The 21,824-nt window shown below is 44.1% G+C and overlaps 1 protein-coding gene across 2 annotated transcripts in view; it reads right to left on the bottom strand.

The window, feature by feature from the left end:
* Positions 1–6,100: 6,100 nt before the first annotated feature.
* Positions 6,101–21,824, bottom strand: part of LOC147618915 (chaperone protein dnaJ 15-like) — a 66,905-nt gene continuing 51,181 nt past the window's right edge. For both annotated transcript variants that reach the window (XM_086774048.1, XM_086774049.1), the window contains exons 7-11: positions 8,971–9,060; positions 8,729–8,837; positions 8,473–8,621; positions 8,293–8,346; positions 6,101–6,746 (exon numbers count right to left, since the gene is read on the bottom strand). In XM_086774048.1, coding sequence (XP_086630174.1) covers positions 6,531–6,746; positions 8,293–8,346; positions 8,473–8,621; positions 8,729–8,837; positions 8,971–9,060 — 618 coding nt within the window. In that variant the 3' untranslated portion in view covers positions 6,101–6,530. The remainder of the gene's footprint in view (positions 6,747–8,292; positions 8,347–8,472; positions 8,622–8,728; positions 8,838–8,970; positions 9,061–21,824) is intronic.

Genomic DNA, 21,824 nt, shown 5'->3' with positions numbered 1-21,824 from the left:
AAATAACTACCTTAGAGCACAATAGACCACAAAGTCAGACAACTCAATATCCCTCTTCTCCATAGCATCACCTTGTCTTTAGGTGAGATGGAAAGATAGTCCTCTAATGATGTGGAGATATTTACAATCAATTCACCATAAACATTTCCCATGTCAACGTAATTATTGTCCCCAAGCCTTGTAATCTCCTCTTGCAAAATCGGATCCTCATATTCCATGGATTCCTCCTGCTCATGTTACCTCTCCTGCTCCTTCTGAGACTTGGTGTCCTTAGCCTTTCTAGTCTCATAGAGGTGTGTGACATCCTCTACCTAGACACTCAGGGGATTCACCTAAAAATATGTGAGTATAGCATGTGAGCTCAAATGAAGGGGTTTTTTAATTCAAAATTTTAAGGTACACAAATAAACTTACAGAAGGTTTTTTTATCGATTTTAGAAAAAAACCTATAAGTCCATAAAGAAAAAAGGGTCATTTTATTCATTAAAAATTCATACGTAAGGGGTATTTTAAATACCCATTGAGCGCACATGATACAAAGGGTTTCTTAGTAGTGCACCCTCGGTCAATGGAATTAGATGAATTTTTGAAGCCAAAAAATGTGACATGCCCTCTGCATTGTACCCGTTGCAAACTACTTCACATTTCTCTTGTCTTCATATTTTTTTTATATGCAAAAGTTGACATGAAAGAAGTCTATCCAGAGGAGGAGTGTGAAAATTTAAAAGAAAATTTCTTGGTTATCATTGAGCTGGAGACAGGTGAGAATGAAGAGCAAGTGAAACCAATAGAATCTGAAAATGAAAGAGAAAGCAATGGTGGGTTGGATGTTGCTCTCTTTAAATCTAACATTGTTAGGAGCCTTCTACATTCAGAGGATTTTTAAGTTTCAGAGTTCTCATTTACCCTACCATCCCTCCCATCTTTCCATATCAATGGAAAGTATCTCGTCTAAACCACCATATTTGGTGACATTTGACCTCTAGAACCTCTATTGAATTAACAAGTTAATCACTTTGATATAGGGCCCTTTTTTTCACTTTTGGCCCTAATGTCTAAATTCGTATCTCTTTACCTAGTTTATTACCATGCATCCCAATTATATGTCAAGGGCATGTAACACAATTTTCATCACCTCTACCAAGACACAAATGCACCCTCTACTTATAATCAATCATCATTTATTTATAATCTTATTTAAACCCTTCTAAAAATCTACCCATAAAAACATAATAAGAAGATGTGGAGCCCAATCATCATTAAATTCAATTAACTTCCATCACACAACATGCATGATCTTACAACATATTGTTGAATTTACCACATGCGACACCATGCAACCAAACTCACTATAACATTGCTTCATAAAATCATGTATGCACTTATTACTCTCTCACTCATAAAATCATGTATGAACTTATTACTCTCGCAGCTACATTTATGACAGGAAGCAAGTGGGAAACCATGGCTGATTATGCCCTAGTACAAAGCTTTTTATAACTCATAAATGTATCCTAGATTTCCACTATAAACTAGATTATCTAGCATGCCTTGTAATATGTATGCTTCGACCAAACATGTTTCACTTTGTGCAATAAAATCCAACTCATTACCTTTTCATGTAATATTCACTCCTTTCACTTATCCTTACGCATATACCAAGCTATGCTCAAGCGTCCATATATTATTTTGAAGATCTCTATGTACAAGCATTCTCACCTTTCCTAGATATTTATATTTTTCATCCTTAAAGATAAGTGGACACCATGGGTGATCAATCCCATCCCCCTTCATATAATATATACATTCAAATGGATTCGACCACACTCGTCATACATCCCCTACACTTGGGAAGAAACTCACTTACAATTTTGAAGTTTAAAATCCTATGTCAAGTCATGCATAAGCTTACATGTCCATGGGTTTGTTCATTTATAGTTGTCTACTCCCAAACATGCATGCATAATACCATAAGGACCAAGTTTCTTTAATAACTTAACAAGATCATGCTTAAACAAAAGCTAATCTAAGTTATTTTTTAATTCTGGAGATTACCCACAAAACTTAGTCTTAACCATGTAAGATATTAATCCCACCTCTGAGGAGTCACCACCAAGATTTAAAGAAGGTTAAGATTTGGAAGCATGACCTTCTAAGGTTTGAATCACTTGGACTAGTGTTAGATGAAGATGGAATTCTTCCTTTCTTGTTTTAACTCCGGGTTTGCGATGTACCACGATATTGGACTAGCTTGAGCCCCAAGGTAAGTTGCATAACCTTTAATTGGAATCTCTAATAAGTTTGTTTTGATGAATGTATACCAGATCTAGACATTGATTATTGACTTCAATCTTATGATCATGACCATTGTGGGCAACTCAGAATCCATTGATGAATGTCTACCACATCTAGACATTCATTATTGACTTCAATCTTATGATCATGACCATTGTGGGCAACTCACAGAATCCATTGATGAATGTCTACCAGATCTAGACATTCATAATTGACTTCAATCTTATGATCATGACCATCGTGGGCAACTCAAAGAATCCATTGATGTTTTTCTCCAACTTAGATCCTTTGGAGGCCTTTGATTTCCAATGGCTTTTGCCTGTTTATGTTAGAAGGAGGAGCTCCACCAACCTTTCCACATCAGGACATTCTTGTCACCTTCCTTGGGTACGTGTAGCTGGCCTCCATGTTTCAACCCCACAGTATGTGTTGTAGAGTGATGATGAAGAGGCTCTGTGGCTCTGTGAACCTTAAATGTACACATGAATTCTCTGCCATAAACCCTAATTATGGATGTACTGGCTTCCACTCCACGAGACTTCTTCATGTACTCCACCTATTCTCCCCTTGACGCTCAACAAGGGTGCAGATGGCCGCCTTAGTTCAGTGGTCTGCGCCCAAGCCGCCCCTGTGGAAGCACAGCCACCACCGCCTCTACCAATCAAGTCCGCAGTGGAGGCAGTGGAAGCACTTCACCAGCTTGCCTGGGCTGAGACTAGCCTGTGTGGGCTGAGATCGTTATGATAGCAGCTTATACACCATTGAACAAAGAGTGGCTTCATACCTACAAGGGCGATGTGATTAATGTATTATTGCACAAAGAGTGGATTTTCCACACAAGAGTCTCAATGTAAATAATAACTATATCTATCATGAAATTGATTTTGTACTTAATGAGAAGAATTTTGCTTTGTATAGTTACCTTTCTAGTCTTATCAATAAAATGTCTTCTTTTATTGATCATCTAGTGATACATCATGATGAGAGTATGAGCAGAGAGAGACCTCAGACTCCACACACACACACACACATATATATATATGGACTCTCTCCCTCTCCTTATATATATATATATATCTATCTATATATATATATATAGGGAGAGGGAGAGAGAGTCTCTCTCTCTTTCTCTCTCTCTCTCTCTCTCTCTCTCTCCATATATATATGGAGAGCGAGTCCATATATATAAATGCTCTGTGTGTGTGTGTGTGTGTGTGTGTGTAGACAAAGAGCTCTTCCCTCCCAACAACTAATCAAGATGCGACTAGCTATGAGAGAGAGAAGTTTGCATTCTAGCTTTAGCAAGCTTCACGAATTGCATCCTAATTTGTTTTATAAGCTTCACCTACTACATCCTAATTAGTTATATATATATATATATATATATATATATATATATATATATATATATATAGAGAGAGAGAGAGAGAGAGAGAGAGAGATAGAGAGAGAGAGAAGTTTGCATTTTAGTAATAGTGAGAATCACCAATTGCATGTTGATTAGTTTCAAAAAGGAGAGAGCTCTACACACACACACATATATATGGATAGAGAGAGAGAGAGAGCAATTTGCATTCTAGCTTTAGCAAGCTTCACCAACTTTATCCTGATTAGTTGGGGTTGAGAGACCAAAACTATTCAAGTGCGGTTCTAACCATTGTTAGTTAACAATAGGCCTCATGCACACCCTTAAAAGTCAACTCAAACAACACTACAACAATGTAGCTACTCACAATGCTAGTGTTACTTACCTTACAAAAGATGTTTGTGCATTTGCAAAATGACCAAAGACAAGCAAGTTAAATATTTTTGTTTTTCAACAATGTGTGGAAAACAAATTTTATGGTGTGGCAATGTATATAACCACACACCCACGCAATCAAGGATATCAATGACCTTTCGGATACTAGAACCTATAGATAATCTTTTATGTTAGAACCTTTGGATGTTCCACTTCAAGGTCCATGGATGATAACAACATCCTGACCCTGTCAATTCAAAGGCATGCAAATGTTCACATTATGATCCAACTCATTTAGTCTATTTTTTTTCACACAATTATATATTAATGGCTTAGAAAGAGGTGTATTATACATGGGTAAGATTTAAAAACTTATGTAAAATCTATTAAAGATGATCCTACTTCCTAAAAGTTGACAAGTTGAGATTTTACACACTTCTAGCTTTATCAAGCTTCATCAATTGTGTCCTGATTAGTTACACACACACACACACACACACACACACACACACATATATATATGTATGCATGTATGTATGTGTATATATATATATATATATATATATATATATATATATATATATATATATATATAGATATAGATATATATATATATAGATATATATATATATATATATATATATATATATATATATATAGAGAGAGAGAGAGAGAGAGAGAGAGAAGTTTGTATTTTAGCATTAGTGAGCATCACCAATTGCATCTTGATTAGTTTGTTGGGAAAGAGAGCTCTACACACACACACACGTGTGTGTGTGTACATATATACATATACGAAAAATAAAACACACATACATATGTATGTATGTATATCTGTATATATATATGGAGAGAGAAAGAAAGAAAGAAAGAAAGAAAGATTTTATTAACGTCTTCCAAAAGACCGAACTCGGCCTATGAGACAAATCGGAGTACATGTATGGGAGAGAGAGAGAGAGAGAGAGAGAGAGAAAAGTTTGTATTTTAGCATAAGTGAGCATCACCAATTGCATCTTGATTAGTTTGTTGGAAAAGAGAGCTCTACACACACACACACGTGTGTGTGTGTGTATACATATAAACATATATACATATAAATATAAACACGCGCACACACACACACACACACACATAGGAGAGAGAGAGAGAGAGAGAGAGAGAGGTTTGCATTCTAGCTTTACCAACTGAATCCTGATTAGTTGGGGTTGAGAGACCAAAACTATTCTAGTGCGGTTCTATCCATTGTTAGTTCACAATAGGCCTCATGTACACCCTTAAAAGCCTACTCAAACAACACTACAACAATGTAACGCTAGTGTTGCTGACCCTACAAAAGATGTTTGTGCATTTGCAACATGACCAAGGGCAAGCAGTTTCAATTTAACTTTACGTGAAATCTACTGAAGATGTCCTCCTCCCTGGAAATTGACAAAGTAGAGATTTTGCATTCTTCTTCCTCTCCGATAAGGGTTAGAGGCCGTACCTTGGAAACCCTGAGCCTCACCACTAGGCTACCCTCCAAGAGGGCTGAACATTTTGTGATCTTATGCCTGTGCATTCCCTTTTTCTAAATTTATTTATGTATTGCATTGTTCATGCCCCATTCTATACAGTGTAGTGCGATAGCCACTCCGCAAAGGACTGCCCACATTCATATGGATCATAATTTAGGATCAAAGCCAAAAAAAAATGTGTGCATTAAAAGAAGAACCTGTTAAACCATAAGCATTAAAAAGCTGTAAACCGCATGCATTAAGAGAAAAACCATCTGTGGACACATACATTTGTACCACACATGCATGCATGCATGCATATATTTGTGCACAAATGCTTACACATGCACGGACATGAAACATTACCCAGCAGGATGGTATAAACATCACCCTTGTAATTTTCCACCAAGATAAGCCAACAAATAGTGTCATCTCACAGCTTTTGAACCTTCACCAATCCTGCTTGTGTACCCTAAATTTTTACACCAAAATCATTACACTCTGTAACAGTCTCTCTCCTAACAATGCTTTGCCCGTTATTTGAGGTTTCAAAAACTTCTGAGAAATGATCAACAAGAAAGCAGTCACAAGATATATTTCATGTGTACAGCAGGTGCCAACAGCACGTGCCAACATCACCTGTATTCTCCCGAGCATCATTTTATTCATAGGGGGGTAACACCATCCAAATACATCCAATAATTCAAAAGAATGAATTGGAGCCAGCTTGGGACCAACTCCCAACTACAGCCATGGATGACCAAGACTTCCACACATTATACACCTCCAGATTCCAACACACATTATCAGCTAGACACACCCAACGACATGCTTAAGAGGACCAACTCCCAACTTGAGAAGAAAACCATCTCCCTCTCATTGACGCTGGTGGGAGTTGACTAAACATCACAACCACAAGACCACCTTGATATCAAAATAGCCCAGCAGACAGGATGATGACGGACACTCACTACTCGCTGTGATTGCAACCCAACGTAAGTTTAAGAAGCTTTCTTTTCTGCCTTGAAATTGATCCCGAACCACTTCTTCTTGCTAGATTTATCTCTTGATTCAGTTGGGGACTCGTCTGCAGAGGTCCCTGCTTTCTCTTCGCTGGCTGGTACCCCCAAATTGCTACTACTGGTATGCCTTTTCACCTGCGGTACCATGGAAAATGACGCTTGAATGCTCTCCCTTGATTTCAAAAGCTCATCCACCTGAAAATCCAGCACCAGGGATTGGGCTCATGCACAGATTTGTGTTACAAGCACTCACCAAACAACAGACTTTTGTTGACGTATCAATGTACATGAAAGCTGAGCCGTACAACCTAACACACCCAAAAAACAAGGAGAGAACAAAATGCAAACTACCCCCCATGCACTCGCCCACCCTGCAGCCTGCTGAGTGCACTGAACCACAATTTGCCACAACCCTGCAGCAGCAAGCACCTGTTGCCACCCCTGCCCAATTCCTCATTCTCTCCACCCAGCTCAGCCCGCTTCTTCCCTCGGCCTTTCCTTGCCTTGCATCCTTTGCACAACATAGCCTCCTCATTTTGCCCATTTTCATGCCCACATTCACCCCTTTGTGACCCTCACCTAGTCCTTTCCTCAATTTCTCTGCATTCCATCTCCCAGATATTCTCTTGTTTTCATCCTAGCTTCTTTCAACCTGGATCTAGCTAGTTTAGCAACGATTATATGTCAAAATATTTGTTTTTTGTTGCATTTTACTTACAAATAAGCTGAGAACGCCAATGAGGTGATAGCTCAAGTGGTGAAGGTGTTTGCGTAGGACCAAGAGGTCCAGGGTTCAAAACCCCCTTGGTGCTTCCCTGGCGGCACCGCCTACATGTGGATAAATAAAGTGCCTACGGGCTGTCTACGGACGGTGAAATTTGGTGACTATGGGAGGATCTTGGCCCTAAGGCCGTTTTTAAAAAAAAAAAAAGCTGAGAACATGGTCATAAAGAGTAGAGATGCAGTGTAAAAGGCAAGAAAATTAAAACAAACAAACAAACAAATCACACTTCAAAATGCTTGCAATGTTGCTGCCCATCTTGAACATCCACGCACCCCTTTCTTTGACACCATACAGCATGGGTGTGGTGTTAGCTTCAACTCTCGTGTCAAGACCACACCTACACCAAACAGGCTTGAGGTATGACACTAATAATCCTCTTGGGAGTTTTAGTAATGCCTATGGGAAACCCACAAGGTCAATCTCTTCCTTTGGATAGCAGCTTGCAGTGAGTAACTCACTACCATGATGCACCGTGCAGCAGCCACCGGAGTCACGGTACTAGTGCTTATAATGTTGATCACTGCTTGGCAGGTATGGCATGCTTCATCACTAAGGGCACATAGGGCCCAGCCACAGCTTGGGCCATTGAGACAGGTCGTGCCCTCCACCATGGGTGGACAGCAGGGTATGCTGTTACCATCACTAAGGCCCATAACATCCCTGATCATCTCTAGGCGAGAGATGATCAACAGCCATACCCCTCCTAAGGGCATAGCCACCCCTCCTCCAGGGATGCTATTTGCCATGTGAACAGAGATCTCATCCATCCCATTCCAAAGCCTATAGAAGAGCATACAAAGTAACTCTCCTGCCACTTAGTGTGCCAGGAAGCCTTCCTTTGCAGAGAGCTTGGAGGACGAGAAGGCGGGGTGGGGAGAGGAAGGGAGGTTGATAAGAATAAACAGCATAAACGGAAATCTTAGCAAATTAAATAAATGGATGGATTCAGAAACCCACATCAGTTTTCTCTTCTTTAAATTTGTTGCTGACGGCCGTAAACCGTGCCAAGACCTGCACATCCACACAATATTTTTAGATCACATCATACCCCGTGAAGGAACCAGTCAATCAATCAGCCATCATCATAAAGCACACAAGAAGTCCAATGCAAACAAAGCACTCCTCCACACAACTGACCTCTTTGTATTCTACCTCAAACTGTCGCAACTCATTCCGTTTGCTCAACAGCTGTGCTTCGATAGCTTTCAGCTTCTCTGAAGAGTCTTTAAAGGATTCAGCTGAGACAGCCTCGATTGTATAGGTTGCACTCTTGAAGAAGTTATCACCTGACAAGAAGAAGCACAACTTGAGAGGTAATGCTTCTTGTACACTGGTCAGATTGTTATATTTATATCTCCAAGCCCAAATCCTGGCCTAAATATTGCCCTCCTACCATAGACAGCAAATATGTGTGTTCCTGCTTTCAAGTTTGATACTTCACATGGCTGTAGGCCCTCAAGTTTTTTGAAGAAAGCAGCATCTGGATCCTTGGCCATGGCCAACTATAAGCAAAATAGAAAATTAAAAAAACATAGATATGGGAAGGGATCTTTATGTTAAGAAAGGAAAATAAAACATTATTTGTATTCTCAAAAACATATTGCCAAAAAAATGCTGGCACAGGTGAATTCTTACCGCATTCATCGTCAAGTCTAGTCTGTAAACTTGAAAATGTAAGAAATACATCCCTGCTGATGTAGCCTTTCCTGTCTTCATACTATCCTCCTGTAAAATCAAAAGGACTAAAATAAGAACTTCAGTACTATACTTGATTGCGTAAATGTATAACATGCACACACCCTGACCCTGGTGTTGCATACATAAAACAAGTGTTAACAATCAATAATCCTGCCGCAAGTTGGACCAAGCATATACATAAAGAAGCAATTGGGCAGCAAAATCTGATAACAAGAAAGAAAGAACTAAGCCCATTAGGCCAAGCAGCACCAGGTGAAGCTAGCGAAGCTTTGTAAGCTGTCTTGGGCAGCCTGGGAGCACATTTGGTGTAAGGGACACACACCCCTCCTACAGAACACCCCCCCCCCCTCTCTTTGTGCCGCCCCCCCTTTCTTTCCTCTCGCACCAGCGCCCCCCCCCCCCCCCCCCCCCCCTCCCTGCGTCCCTAGTTTTGCCCCCGCCCCCTCCCCTTCTCTCTTTCACTGCTTGCGCCCCCCCTTTTCTCTTTGATTTTTCTTCTCTCGCCACACCACCAAGACGCACCCCCCCCCTCCCCTCTCCCTCTCCCCTCCTCCTGTGTCTCCCCTGTTGAGAAGTGTGGTGCCATAAAGCACATGTAGAGGCAAGGAGTGAGTAGGTGAGGATGAACCCATATGGCAGAAGTGGATTTTCCCACATGCATGGACCGAGCAAAGATGTACTCTACCCATATAAAAGGAATCATTTTCAAACAATGGAAATACAAGCACATCTCAAGCTTCTCTATGAGTGCAAGTTAATCTATCTTACAACCTAATTAGCTTGTGATCATCACTTTGTTTCACATACTCTCAACATGATCATGCTTAGACATCATCCACCTCAGGATTAAGTTAATCATGTGTCATTAGTGTGTGCTTAGTGTGTAATTAGTTTAATTAGCTTCTTGTAGGAGGTACCATAAATGTTAACATGGTATCAAAGCCTTCTCTCTCTCCTTGAGCACTTTATTATCATTTTCTTAGTATTATCTCTAACTAATTACATCATTAGTGGTTCTAATCCATCTTATTCATTTCTCCCCTCTTTGTGGCTAGAGTTTGAGCTCTTCATTCTCCCATTCCCGTTCATCATTGCTCAAGCCACTTTAGGGGCTTCATTGTTATTCTATGGCTAACCCCCAACTCAAAGCAATGGAGGTATTTCACCGCCAGGTGAGAGAAATTCGTGAATCTACACTGAGTAGTCTTTAGTTCCATTCACCGCATGTACTTCAAATTGGGGCAAGCCCCTTTACAAGCTCGTTAGCAATACTAAGAGGAGTCTACAACTCGAATCTAGCATTTCATCCACTGAGCTGATCACAGCAAGCAAAAAACTAGTCGTCGATTTTAAGGACAAATGAGCTTGTTTCTTGGAGTTTGAGCTAAGCTTTTCTACCTAGGCGTCTTCTACACTTTAAGCACAACATCCTCATGCAAAAACCCCCTTCAATGTTTACTTCCACAAGCTCAATTTAAGCCTCCATCTTCTTGACCACTCAATCATTGTGATTAAGACTAATCAAACTAATTAACATGCAATTAGCAAAAATGGGATACAATTGAACAATGAGAGTTGCATTTAGTGTGTTAACATATCAAAAGCACTAACTTTGCAGTGGGGCTATCCTCAAGAAGCTCTAGAAGAAAAAATTAGAAATTGAAAGCACACGCACTACTTGCATTTCATCTTGCTTAAAGCACGTGCATTTACCAAGTTGTACGAGAATAGACATTGCCAATTAAAGCATTATAAACTCATTGGTAAGACCTTCTCATTATGGCAACATCAACAAGCATCAGTTTGCATATAGAGAAGTTCAATGGGGAATGGTTCCACACTTAGGCTACACAGATGAAGTACCTTCTAATACATAAGAAATTGTGGAAAATCACTAAGGAAAATATGCCGGATGAACCAAGTGAAGGGTGGGTTGAAAAAGCATTGCCACTCATTGGTTTACACATGGGCACAAGTCTTATTCATCACATTGACTCCAAGGAACACGCAAAAAATGCATGGGATACATTGAATCTCCTGTTTGGAGCTAAGGTAAAGAACCAGGAAATTCACTGAAAGATGAGTTCTATGGTCTAGAAATGAACTTTAATGAATCTTTGGCTCAGTTTGTAAATAAAATGAAAAGCATCATGACCCAGTTAGATGGCATAGATGCTAAGATTGGAGATAAAAGATGCAATTGCAATAATCTTAAAAAGCATGCCAAAGAAATACAATGCACTTGTCACAACCTCGAAGAATCTACCTAAGCCAACTTTTGATGGATGTGTCTCCTCCCTTTTGGAAAAGGACAGAGAATTAAAAGGAAGCAATCCTAGCACTGTTAAGCATACATTGTTCAACAAAAGCAATTTGTAGTGTCACAATTGTGGTAGAAAAGGACACTTTCAAAATGAATGCAGGTTCAAAGACAAACCCAAAGTGTAATCACTGCAACGAGTTCGGGCACAAAGAAGAAGATTGCAAATTGAAGAAAAGCGAAGGTAACTTTATGGGAACTACCTCGACCACCAAGTTCAGAGAGATCCCTAGAGATCGGCTGTTCTAAAGAGCAAGGAGATAAACATCACCACTACCCTAGTCATCTGTTTGTAAAAGAGGAGTCACCATATGAGTAAACACCCATCTTATCATTTTTATCTTGTTTGTTGTGTGTATCTACCCAACCACCTGAGAGTAGCCAATTGAGCATCCAAGGAGAGTAATAATTGTTGTATCTCACATCCGACCACCTTGAGTAGCCTAGAGATATGACACCAAGGGGGAATGTTAAGAAGTGTGGTGCCAGAGAGCACATGTAGAGACAGGGAGTGAGTAGGTGAGGATGAAGCCATATGGCAAAAGTGGATTATCCCACATGCATGGACCAAGCAAAGATATACTCTACCCATATAAAAGGGGTCATTTTCAAGCAATAGAAGTACAAGCACATCTCAAGCTTCTCTATGCATGCAAGTTAATCTATCTTGCAACCTAAGTAGCTTGTGATCATCACTTTGTTTCACATACTCTCATCATGATCATGCTTAGGCATTATCCATCTTAGGATTAAGTTAATCATGTATCATTAGTGTGTGCTTAGTGTGTAATTAGTCTAATTAGCTTCTTGTAGGAGGTACCATAAATCTTAACACCCCCTTCCTTCTCGGTAGCCTCTCCTCCGTTTCGCCTCCTCTGTCGTCGTCGTGTAGTCTTCTCAATTCCACAGCTATCGACAAGTCTCTGCTTTTTATGATCTTCACCCTCAAGGACTCCATGGCAACAGCTCAGTCAACCTCGACCGATTGCCGTTACTTGCTTATCATTCTCTGAAGCGGACCTTCAGCTTCTCGCTACGACTATTGCATCATTAGAGGCATCCACTCGGGTATGCAAGATTGTCGGTAGTCGCCCACCAACGCGTGGACAACTCAGAGATCTTTTGCAAGCGAGACTCATCGGTGGGCCTGCAAAGATCATAGACATTCATCCACTGGGACGTGGCTACTATCAAGTGGAGTTTGACTCGCCAGCCGCCGCTGCAAATCGAGTAATGCAGCTGAGCCCTGTTGCACTGTGTACGGCCCAGGCCTTCTTTGCACGATGGCAATATGGCTTTGACCCCGTGTCCGACCCTCCAGTTGGCATATCGGTTTTCCCAATGACGGTCTGCTTCTTAGGCCTCAGGAAGGAATACCTTCCTCTTCTCCCGATGATCAATGGAGCCATATGGAATCCCCTCCCCACTACTACCTCGTCTCTCGCACGATGGCCGGGATTCCATCCCTTCGCATCTATATTGCCTCGCCAGAGATAGTGCCTCATGTCATATCTATCCAATGTCTTCAGGGTGATCCCATCATCCAGCGAGTGGAGTACTCGGGTCTTCCCGGCCAGTGTTTTATTTGCAGGCAGATGGGCCACCTCGCTAGAGCTTGCCCTCGGCGTCAGTCCAAGGGTGGTGTAACTATTTGGCCCTTCTAGCTCTATTTCACATGATCAAACCCATGCCTGGACACCACTGAACCACCCAGCAGTCTCCTGCTCTGACACATCACTCTCAACCAATCCCCTCTCCTTCCTCTCCACCTTCCCACCCCCCTCCCCCCCATCCGCCCTTCATGACCTATATATAGGTGGGCTAGCATCTTCACTTTTGTCATAGCTTGGTCATCTTTTGTATCCCTCACTTATAAGACCTTTATGTCTCTTGTTCGGGATTGCTTTCATTGCAGTATATTCAGCATCGTTGCTTCATATCTCTCTCTTGCACTTCTCAAATCAGCACACTCTAGTGCTCATCTTGCTTCCGCTCTGTGCACTCTTTCATGGTATCATCACTCTAGGTTCGGAGTTCTCTCTGCTAGTCCCACACTCTTGTAGAGAAAAAAACGCTGATGAGAAGCTACCTTCAGGCTGAAAGTGATGAAGCCCAAGTGAAGGTAGAGCGACCAGCAGCAACTGTCCAGAAAACACAGCAACCAGAGGGCTGCAAATCTGAGAAAAACACAGAGGTGAAGGGGCAGCAGATAGGGCAAAATCTGGGGCGGTCGGCTGTATTTTCAGGTCTGCAGCCCCTTGTTTGGCTGTGTTTTCCTCTCCAATGGACATTACCTATTGCAGAGGGGGTGATTCTGGCTTTGGTGGCAACCTTGGTACCTATGGTGGACAATTCTTCTTCTAAGATTGTGCATTTTTTTCTTGAGGATAGCTTGAGTTACAATCCAAGTCGCTGCCCTTTCCCTCTTGCACCTTCTTACAACATATTCCCAGGCCCTGTGTGGCTGTTTTTTCTCTCTATATCAAATCAGCATTTTTTGCTTCCCTCTTCTGGTGGCCTCAAGGTTGCAGGTACAATCGACAGAAGCTTCTGTGTTTTTTTTCTCAAGGAGGATTTTTCAGGTGCTGTCCAGCCTCTTAGGGCTGCGTTTTGGTGGGAGGAAGGGACCTACATCAGCGTTTTCTTATTTGGACAGTTTTGATCTTATGAGGTTTGGTCCTAATGGTTGGATCAATGATGACAGTTTCAGATTTGGCTCCCGTACCACTTTCTTGTTATTTTCTGGATGAGGCAGACAAGTTGGATGGTGGTAACTTTCAGTCATGGAAGTTGCAGGTTACTTCTATTCTCAGGGAGTATGTACTATGGTTTGATGGAGTTTCTCTCGTACAAGAATCGGTGCTTGCCGGACCTTGCCTCTGCAAAGGATGTGTGTCAGAGGAGGAAGATTGACGGACAGATCTATGGCTTTCTCCTCCTGAATTGTCAAGATTCGGTTCTTCGACACTTCATCTATGCTCCTGATGATGCTTCTACTTTCTATGTGTGGCAGTTGCTTTGTGACCTGTATGGTGATGCCCGTGATCGGCAGATGGTTTCTGCTTCTGGGTGCTATGCAGCCAGTGATCTTGTTGAACCGCAGCAGGTAGAGCCATATTCTAGAGCACAGTCTGCCAAGCCCTTCCTCAGGCTAACTTCTGGTGCATGGGAGGAGACTTCAACATGATAGAGGCAACAGAGGAGAGAGAGCCATAGTCTCACGAGCACAGTACTCTACATGGGAGGAGTTGATCTTGGCACTCGGGGGACACGACCCCTGGCATCTTCCAAAGTTTGGGCGCAGTCCCGGGAGCCTGTGCTTCTCGCGGTCTAATCGGAGGAGCGCTGGCCCCAACCTCTCTCGACTTGACAATTTTTATGTGGATGAGTGGGCTTGCGGCCATGGGGGCATGATTGGCATCTTGGAGGGCCCTACTTTTTTGGATCACGCTCCAGTTATTCTCACTTTAGAGGACCCCTAGAGGCAGGATGGCATGTGAGCTCTAGGATTCCAGACAGCCTTATTCCGGACCCCGAGATATGCAACAGGGTAGAGCAGATTTGGGTGGGATTGGATTTTATTTCAGGCTCTGCTACGTGCACCTTGGATGTGGGCCTCAATGAGATCAGTAGTTTTTTGCAAGAGGCAGCTCAGAGCAAATTGGAGGGATTCCGTGAGCAGGAAAGGAGTCTGAGGAGGGGCCTTACTTCTCTTCAACGGCTTCAGGAGAGTTCCCCCAATAGCCGTTGGATTGGGTGTCAGCTTGCTGCTGCCCGTACGGAGATTGGATCCATCAAAGAGAGGAAGGTGGAGTATAGATACCATGCAAGAGCTTCCTTATGGACCCAGGCTGGGGATAGAGTTACAGGAGACTTCTTTGAGATAGCAAGCCCCCACAGGAGGAGAGATGGTATTCGCAAGTTGCGTGGACAGGATGGAGACATTGTTTCTAACCCACCCCCCCGCCCCCCCCATGTGAGAGCCATTGCCACTGATTTTTCTCGATTTCTCCTCACGGGTGTCCCATTGTTCCCACAGGTGGTGGATGCGCGCGAGGGTCTGGCGGAACACGAGAGAGGTGATTCCCCTCGCTCTTCGGTCCTTCTTATTGACTCCCTTCACTGCAGAGGAGCTGGCAAAGGCATTGACTGCTCTCCCTAGGGGCAAATGCCCGGGAGTGGACGGGCTCCCAATTAATTTCTTCCTTTGACAATGGGATCTCATGGAAGGCAGCCTTTGAGCAGCCTTCAATGAGATGATGATCACAGGAGCCATGCCAGAGAGGCTTTCAGAGGGTCTGATACACTTGATTCCTAAGGAGGGTGGTGACAGACTGGAGATCTGGCAGTGGAGACCCATCACCCTTCTAGGGACCACCTACAGAATCTTGGCCAAGGCCATCAACTAGAGACTTCAGCCTTTCCTCCCTGACTTGGTCCATGACACTCAAAAAGGTTTTGTTCAGAGCATAGCATTCTAGACAACTTCTTCACCTTCTAGGAGGCGACTACTTCCGCTTGGATGCGGCAGCAAGACCTCATAGTGCTACTCCTCGACTTTGAGAAAGCTTATGATAGGGTGGATTGGAGCTTTCTAGAGGGCACGATGAGCCGGATGGGATTCCCCGTGGAGTGGATTCATGGGGTTTCAAGACTTTACTCCACTTCGCACAACCAAGTTCTCATTCAAGGAGCCTGTGGCGACAGATTTCCCCTTCCTCGCTCGGTACGGCATGGCTGTCCTCTGGCACCTTACCTCTTCCTATTCGTCACCAAGGCCATGAGTAGTTTTCTCTCAACCCACGAGACCGGGCTTCAGGGATTGCGTCTCCCCCTCAACACTCAGGAGGAGCTACTTGACTCAGTTTGCAAATGACACAGCAACTTACCTTTCAGGAGATGCGGGGAATCTCCAAAGATTCGTGGAGGCGATTGAGATCTTTTGTTGCGCATCAAGAGCACAGATCAACTGCTCAAGTCGTGTTGTTTTTGGGTAGGCTCTGGACCCGCCCCGACTTGAGGCCTTCCAGTGGATCCCGAGGGACACTCCAGTTCGCTATCTTGGATGCGAGGTGGGCATTGATATCTCTCCTGAGCAACAGCTCGTCCCTCTTCTTCTGAGTATTCGCAAAGAGACTTTTAAACTAGAGTTCTGTGAGGCTCTCCTTGGCTGGTAGAGTGGTGGTGGCGAACCAGGTTGTTCTTGCCACCATGTGGTACATCACTTCGTGCTAGGCCTTCTCTCGAGCATGTATTGGCCAGGTAGTAGTAGGTACAGCGGTTGATCCGGAACTTCTTATGGGCTGACAGTGACATGAGGCCTACAAAGGCCAAGGTGGCATGGAGAGTGATCATTCAACCACGACATGGGCAAGCTAATTGTTAGACAGTCAGTTACCCCCCCAAAGGTGCAGGCGAGAGACCTGACAAGGATCCGGGGTATAGACAGGCTCAGCATCGACATCGACTCAGCTATTCCTCAAGAGTGGCCGACTCCTATCCCAGACCCGACTCCCCCAGTGTGGCTACGCGTGTTTACCAGGCATGATATTCTTGTGGCAATCCACGGAGCGGATAAGGGCAGTGGTATGGTCACTTTCTCTATTGGATCCCATGGCAGATTAGAGAGATCTGATCTCCCCTTAGAGGATTTCAATGGCCGCACCTTACAGAGGGTGAGGGTGATTGGATCTTAGGCACAGGAGTGGCACACAGAGCCACCATTGGCCAAGGTGGCCACGGAGAGATTCTGGCAGCTATGGATATGGGAGTGCAAACCTCTCATGCACCTCCAATGGGACCCGGGCGAGTGGACTTGGCATGACCCTGCTGATCAAGAGGAGACTATGGATGCCCCCTTCTTTGCATATACAATGTTGGAACTAAGTGCTCACTAGGAGTACTTTTACTAAATGCTCACTAGGAGTACTTTTAGTCTTGGTCATCTCAGTGTATGCCATGTGGCACTTAGGGATTTATCCCATATGCACTCATGCTCAGCTCTTGTACTTTCCCCCTTGTCTTCTCTGATTTCAGTTTTCAGCTTTAGTCTAATTTCTGCTCGCCATGTTTCTAACATGGTATCAGAGCAGGTCTCCACCTAGCTCCCATTTTCAGCCCTAGCTCATCTTCATCTTCTTCTCTGTAGCCCTCAGGCATCTCTTCAAGCATCAACAATTTATCTTCAGCAAGGCAGTGTTTTTCTCATGCAGTTCGTCACACCTTCTTAGTCAATCTTCGCCATGCACCCCATCTTCGACACGCTGCAGTTTCTTGTGCAGCTCGTGGTTCACATGGTGGTGGGCACCTTCTTCTTCATGGCGATTTTCCTTAGCAACCCACACATCTTTTTGCAGCTCGTCATATCAGTAAGCAACCTGCCAAGCCCAATCTGCAAACGGTTCATCAACAGCAGCACGTTTTTCACTGTTTTCAGGCTGCGCAACCCCTTTCCTCATCGATTATCTGCTGGGAACATCCCGTCTAATCAGTCTGCTGCTGCGTTTTCCTCTTTGGGTCACATTTTGGTGCAAAAGCACATCACCCTGCATCAACTTCTTTATGGAAAGCAAGCCCAACAAGTGTCCTCATGCTGGCTACTCAATTTCCCTCAGATTTCAAGGTATGGGTGGTCTTGGTTCGTCAATTTTCAGCAAGGCCCAAGTGCCCTTTTTTCTTTCATGACCAGCAACCTCTTCATGCTCAGCCATTCACGGGTTACCCCTCTGGATAGACTGTCAAAAATATGGTTTTGAAAGAGAGGGAAGACCTGCTCAGAGGCTGAAGCAGCAAAATCAGGAATTTTCATTTTTCTTTCATATTCAAACGTCATTTTCATTTTCAATATACAGGAATAGACACTGCCCTTGCTCATTAGTCAATGCAAGAGGTAAGACCTGCCCTCTGTCTGCTCAGATCTGCTCATGATCTTTTCCTTTGGGCTCTTTCTTTCTTGGCCGGTAGGAGAGCTTTCCCTTGAGGAGGGATTGTTTGTCAGTGATCATCTCTCAATCAGTATATCAGTCAGTTATGCTCAATCAGTCAGTCAACATTCAGCCAATCTCTCTGTCTATCTACAATCAGTCAGTCTCTCTGTCTATGTGTCTATCTTGTGTGATCTTACAGCCACATGTCTCTGACACTCTGTCTATCAGTCTATATGCCTCTCTTTTAGGGATTAGCTACCCACATTCTCTTGGCATTTTCTGTCTATGTCCCCATTTATCTTCTATCTGTCAGACTCTCTCATGTCTATCTGACAGTCTCTCTCTCTGTGGGACCACTCTACTGGCTGATTCTGGCCGCGCTTCCTCTCCGTAGCCCTTAAAGATCCCTAGATTCTGGCCCAGGTAGCCATGATGGTGTGAATAATATCACTCTAAATCCTGCAAAGACACTGAGAAACAAGAACGGGAGTACCCTCAATAGCCTCGGTGCATCTAGCCTTCCAGATATTCCAGGCTGAGATGCTAGCAATAATCTCCCAAGAACTGTCTAACCTCTGTGCCGGAGGGACAAAGTGTGAAAGTGGCAAATCCTGAAGACAACACTGCCGAGCAACTCCTTGCCTAACCATAATGGCCAAGCTCCTGTCAATCCCCTCAAATCTTAGCTGTGGCCCAGACTGTGTCAACCAAATAATAGAACCAAAAGAAATGATAGCATCCCCCTTAATCCTACCAAAGAGGTGTGCAATCGCAGACCAAACCCTCTGTGCTTCCCGGCATTCCCATAAACAATGGTAAACTGACTCCCAAACTCCTGCACATCTAGGGCATGCTGGGCAAGCACCAATAACTGACCTCCACTCATTGGTGGCCAAACCACCATGAAGAGAAACCCAGATAAAGGAGGAAATCTGTGGCTTCCTATAAGAATGCCACAATCTCCGCCAAAAAACCCTATGAATGTCAGTCGAAATGCCGTAAGATTCCCAATGGGGTCTAAGAGCAGGGACACTCTGAATGTGTCCCAAGATAAGATGTCTGGCATTCCGCACCGTATAACTAAAAAAAGGCATGCTTTTCAAGGGGTTACAAGCATCCTTCCACCCCCCTCACCGGGGTCCCAATGCAAATGTCTGATAGGGCAGCCACCATACAACCAAAGGCTAACACTCTCTGTGATCATCCCGCCGGGGGGGGGGGGTGTCAACAAAGACGTGCTTCCCTAACCTGCCAACAACTCTGACTGGACGAATCTAGGGGCCCTCAATAAGGTCCTGCATGTCACATCTCTCCAACTGCCATCCATCCTGTACAGAAAAATCATCCTCCCTAGGCAAGGGGAGACCCATAACCTCAAGAGGAACACCTGTCCCAAAAAAAACCCCAAACCAAAAATGATGACGGTCTTCCAAGAAAGATCTAGTAATCCAGTGGTTGGGAATGGCTGCGTCAATCTGTGCAATCCTCCGACTAAAGCCTCTCAAATGCTGCGTGAGATCCAATCTCTGTACCTCGGTGAGGCTCTGAAACCTCTTCCAAGCCAACACTGTGGGGCAAAGCATCTCCCATCCAGCCCAAAGAATATGCATAGCTGCCCCAAGAGGCCTACCATGCACATCTAAGATCAAATCATTCCATAGAATGGGCTGCCGGTTAACTTCCTCCGTTGAACGCGGGGGGATGTGCACCAAAAAACTCCTCAAGCAGTCCCAGGCCCGTAGGAGGGACCTAACCAGGGGGGATGAAGGGGAGCGGTGAACTGCATCCGAGAAAATAAAGCGTGAGCTGAGAGTCCAGTCACCTCCACGAACAAGGACACACTTCATGATCTGCTGCATGAGAAAGTCCTTCCACGGCTCAGAGCCCGGAAGAAAGCCCCTAACAACCAGCTTACACAGCAAAGCCTTACATTGCACCTCAAGGTCAATGATATTCAATCCCCCTTCCTGCTTAGGCCTAATAATGGTTTCCCAAGCAACTCTAGCCCTGGTGTGTGCATTTCCATCAAGCCCTGACCAAAGAAAGTTCCGAATAAGGCGACCAAGCTGTCCAATGCAGCCCTTATGAAAAATCCAGCACGAAGCGATAAACCAAGTCGTGGCTAACAAAACTTGGTTAACCACCAAAGCTCTAGAGGCCAAGTCGAGCTTCCTCCTACTCCGGTGATGAAGTTTGCTTTTAATGCTTAAGAGCACTGGAGCAAACTGTTGTGCAGGGGAGATGTCAACACCTACCTGACAACCAAGGTATCTAGCAGAGCATCCTCTCTCAATCCAAGTAAAACCAACATCTGTACCCCAATCTGCAAGAGGAGAATCACTGATCCAAAAACCAACTGACTTATGCCAATTGATAGTAGCTCTTGCTGCCAAACAAAAGGCTTCCAAGGCTGTCCGGAAAGCACATAAACAAGCATGTGAAGCTTCAAGGAACAACGCCGTGTCATCTGCTAGCTTAGAGTCCAATAACTCCTCCTCCGTACATAAAGGCAGCCTGAGACCCACATCACCAAGGGCAGCCCGAAGAAACCTGCTCATAGCCTCAGCTACAATGAGGTACAGTAAAGGGGCGAGGGGACAACCCTGCCTCACTAAACGGGAAATCTGAAAACGCTCACCACGCCCCCCACAGGCTAAAACAGTGCTATGAGCCTCCCTGTATAGGCAAGACACACCTCTGATCCAATTTTGGGAAAACCCCATGTGTGCCATAGTGCCCTCCAAAAAACCCCAATCCACTCTGTCATAAGCTTTTTCAAAATCAAGCAAAAGAATGGCAAGAGGCTGCTGACTAGCCTTTGCCCACTCGACAGCCTTTGCCCACTCGACAGCTTCCCAGAAAGAAAAGATGTTATCAAATATACTCCTTCCTTGCAGAAACCCATTGTGGGTATCGGATAGTCCTTTGGAGAATCGGCTGCAACCTTATACTCAAGGCTTTAGCTAAGATTTTATATGCAGAACCAAGGAGGGTGATGGGCCTCCATTGCTTGATGTCAGTCTTGTCCCCACTCTTGGGGATAAGGTGAATCAGTCCCTCCGTGAGGTATGGAGGCATCATACCTGACACCCACATTTCCTGAAGGGCAACAGTGATAGCATCTCCAATATGATCCCAAAAAAGAATAAAGAAGGCAGGAGAAAGACCATCATCCCCGGGGCATGAACCACTGGAAAGAGCATGCAAAGCGTGAAGGAATTCATCCTTCAAGAAAGGGGCATCCAGGGAAGAACACACAACATCTGTAATGAGCCTGGGCATGCACTCCCAAACTTTCTGCCGTGCCACATCTCTCTGAGGGGAGGGCACCTCTGCAGTCAACAAAGACCGATAAAATTATGAAGCAATATCCCTCACCTTATCAGGCTCAATCTGAACCTCACCTTGTGAATCCTGCAACTACCTCCCAGAGTCCCTGCTATGGGAAGGCCTGTCTGCTGAAAAAAACTCTTTGTTGCATCTGCCACCCATCTGAGTCCAAAAGGCCTCGTTCGCATGAAAGGCGAACTCAGCTCTCCTGTCCA

This window comes from Cibotium barometz, chromosome 34, assembly GCF_041138505.1.
Source record: "Cibotium barometz isolate CiBa-2024 chromosome 34, ASM4113850v1, whole genome shotgun sequence".
NCBI lineage: Eukaryota > Viridiplantae > Streptophyta > Polypodiopsida > Cyatheales > Cibotiaceae > Cibotium > Cibotium barometz.
This window is presented reverse-complemented; position numbering and strand designations above follow the sequence as displayed.